This window comes from Mus caroli, chromosome 9 (genome assembly GCF_900094665.2).
Source record: "Mus caroli chromosome 9, CAROLI_EIJ_v1.1, whole genome shotgun sequence".
Classification (NCBI taxonomy): domain Eukaryota; kingdom Metazoa; phylum Chordata; class Mammalia; order Rodentia; family Muridae; genus Mus; species Mus caroli.
Window position 1 is genome coordinate 34,554,415 of NC_034578.1, and position 3,205 is coordinate 34,557,619.

The 3,205-nt window shown below is 38.3% G+C and overlaps 1 protein-coding gene across 1 annotated transcript; it reads left to right on the forward strand.

Annotated features, from left to right (window-relative positions):
* Nucleotides 1–215: 215 nt before the first annotated feature.
* On the forward strand, nt 216–1,178 carry LOC110302172 (olfactory receptor 143-like). Its single transcript, XM_021172979.1, has one exon. The coding sequence runs from the start codon at nt 216–218 to the stop codon at nt 1,176–1,178; it is 963 nt and encodes a 320-aa protein (XP_021028638.1).
* The last annotated feature ends 2,027 nt before the right edge of the window (nt 1,179–3,205 follow it).

The following is a 3,205-nucleotide window of genomic DNA, read 5'->3' on the forward strand; positions in this document are numbered from 1 at the left end:
AATAATGGGAAAATGTTCAGCAACATTCCTCTCAGCATTATCTCAGGACAAAGTCACTCTTTGTGGATGGGAACTTGAGAAAAAGTGGTAATCATGTTCTTTGGATGCCTTGCTGTAATTCTTTGAACAACACTGAGATGGGAAATACTAAACTTTACTTCTTTCTCTGGGTTTAAGATGCAGGTTTCCTTCCGAAAGTCATCTGGTTCTGACTGATGCTTCTACAGATGCAACACATGAAGCAAATGAATATGGAAAATGACTCTTCAGTGTCAGGGTTCATTCTTATGGGACTGACATACCAGCCTGAGCTCTTGTGGCCCTTATTTGTTCTGTTCTTGGTGAATTATACAGCCACTGTGATGGGAAACCTGAGCTTAATGACTCTCATCTGTCTAAATTCTCATCTGCACACACCAATGTACTTTTTTATTCTCAACTTGTCCTTCATTGACTTCTGTTATTCATTTGTTTTTACCCCCAAAATGCTGATGGGATTTGTCTCAGAACACAACACCATCTCCTTCACAGGATGCATGACTCAGCTATTTTTTTTCTGTCTTTTTGTTAACTCTGAGTGCTATGTGCTGACAGCCATGGCCTATGATAGATATGTGGCCATCTGTAGGCCTCTGCTATACACAGTAGTTATGTCTCCCAGGGCTTGTTCCCTGTTAATGCTTGCTGCACACTTGATGGGTGTCTCTTCTGCTATTGTCCACACAGGATGTATAATTCAGCTCAGGTTTTGTGGTTCAAAAGTCATCAACCACTACATGTGTGATACTTTCCCCCTCCTTGAGCTCTCCTGTGGTAGCAGTCATGTCAATGAGCTTGTAAGTTCTGTTTCTGTGGCTGTCGTTGTTGTTATATCTAGCCTAATTATTGTGTCCTCATATGCTTTGATTCTTGTCAATGTTATCCATTTGTCATCATCTAAGGGTTGGTCCAAAGCTGTGAGCACATGTAGCTCTCATATAATAACTGTTGCCCTGTTCTATGGATTTGGTCTGCTTGCTCATATCAAGCCATCATCTGCAGAATCTGTAGTTCAGAGGAAATTTTTTTCAGTAGTTTATACTTTTGTGCTGCCTTTGTTGAATCCGCTCATTTACAGCCTCAGGAACAAGGATGTCAAACTTGCTTTGAAGAGAACACTAAAGACAGTTACAATCTAAGGGAAGTGCTTATGTTGTAGCCATAAATCTTGACTCTAATTTGTTTCCTTCACTTCTCTTCCCTGTCCACTTCTTCTATGGTATACTTTCCTTCCTTTCATTTTTATTTCTTGAATACGTTCAGAGTAAGAAAGGCATATATCCTCTCTAATATCCTTTTCTCTTTCTTCATGAAATGCAGTTACATTTTTCCCTCTCTCTGCATAGCTTTTATGTGAATGTGGCTCCACTTTACTCCTGTACCAGTATCATAAAGAGATATTGTGAGGATAGTTTTCTTGACATTTTTCAACTACTTATTTAGAGACTGTCATGGTTAGTATATGTGTTTGTGTGTGTGTGTGTGTATGTGTGTGTGTGTGTATGTGTAAGTGTAATTTGTATCTATTTTTCCCCTCCAACTCTTCCCATGTTCCCCTATCTCCCTCTCAAATATGTGACTTATAATTTATTTAACATATATGCACATATAACAAGATATATTTCATATTTATATGCAAATAGAGCCACCATAGTTTATTTAGAGTTACTTTTAGAGCTGACTGTTAAAGATCAAATAACTTATGAGAGAGCTCATCTCATGTGAAGACAAGAGTTTTCCTATACTCAGCAGCTATTCATTGTCTGTAGCCCTTCATCTAGGGGTGGAGACTTGGGAGATTTCATCTATCTACTTTGCCGTGTCAATGTTGGAATAGTTTTAGTTGTGCAACTCTTTTTTTTAAGGAGCCATATATTTTAGATTTCCTGTGTAAAACTCCCTGTCATATAAAGAAGATATAATCTCAAAGCAAACATCTGGTTTCTGTCTCTTGAAATCTTTTTATTCCTCACCTCTGATGTCCCGTGTTCCTTTGTTATCGTAGTTACAGTGATTATGTATTCATTGGGGGTGGAAAACACATATCCATTCTTTCTTTGCTTTTTGCTCTGCTTTGGATTTCTGGAATGGTGTCTATCTGTTGCAAAAAGAGGTGGCTTTAATGACTGTTGGTACCTTTGAGTTTAAGGATGTATATCGAATGTAGTGAGAAAATGCATTAGTTTGGGAAAATCACAGTAGTTGGATGTCCTCTCCGGTCCATAGCTAATGGTTTAGCTAGATTTAGAGTGTCAGGCATCAATTCCCTCATGTTATGTAGGACTTAAGATGATTAGACAGCTATTGGTTAGTGTTATTATTGCATCCTTATGGATATCTTGCTATAATGGTTATTGCTATTCATAGGATTTGTAGCTACAAAGGACTACTGATTCTTTTCACCCTTGATAGCTTATATCAAACCTTTTAATACTCTGAGAGCTATTCACACAAAGAATTCAGTTCCAGGCTTAGGAAGACTTCTTTTGAGTTGTTTAAGACAGTTGAAATGAATCCTCAGTAATCTGTGGCCCTTAGTTGCCTCAAAGAATTTAATAGCAAAGCCCTATTGCTTCAGACACCATGCTCTTCAGAATTTGCAAAAATGTGCTAAAAATGATATTTCATTATCTTAAACTAATACTACCAACTGTTCTTTTTCTAGTATATAATATCTACCCAAGAAATGTCAAGGAGTTGATTGTTTTTCTAAATAAATTCATCTCTGTTTTGATTTCCTTAAAGATTTCTCTTTTGTTGTTTTGTTTGTTTGTTTGTTTGTTTGTTTCCAGACAAAGTTTCTCTGTGTAGCACTGGATGTCCTAGAACTTGCTCTGTAGACCAGGCTGGTCTCGAACTCAGAAATCTGCCTGGCTCTGCCTCCCAAGTGCTGGGATTAAAGGCTTGTGCCACCACTGACTGGCTCCTTAAAGATTTCTATAGATCCATTTCCTTTTGGGGGTGTCTTAGTCAGGGTTTCTATTCTTGCACAAACATCATGACCAAGAAGCAAGTTGGGGAGAAAAGGGTTTATTCAGCTTACACTTCCATACTGCTGTTCATCACCAAGGAAGTCAGGACTGGAACTCAAGCAGGTCAGAAAGCAGGAGCTGATGCAGAGGCCATGGAAGGATGTTATTTACTGGCTTGCTTCCACTGGATTTCT

Bases quoted from the DNA above. Each gene is read 5' to 3' on its own strand.
- LOC110302172 (XM_021172979.1), top strand. From the start codon at position 216: ATGCTTCTACAGATGCAACACATGAAGCAAATGAATATGGAAAATGAC.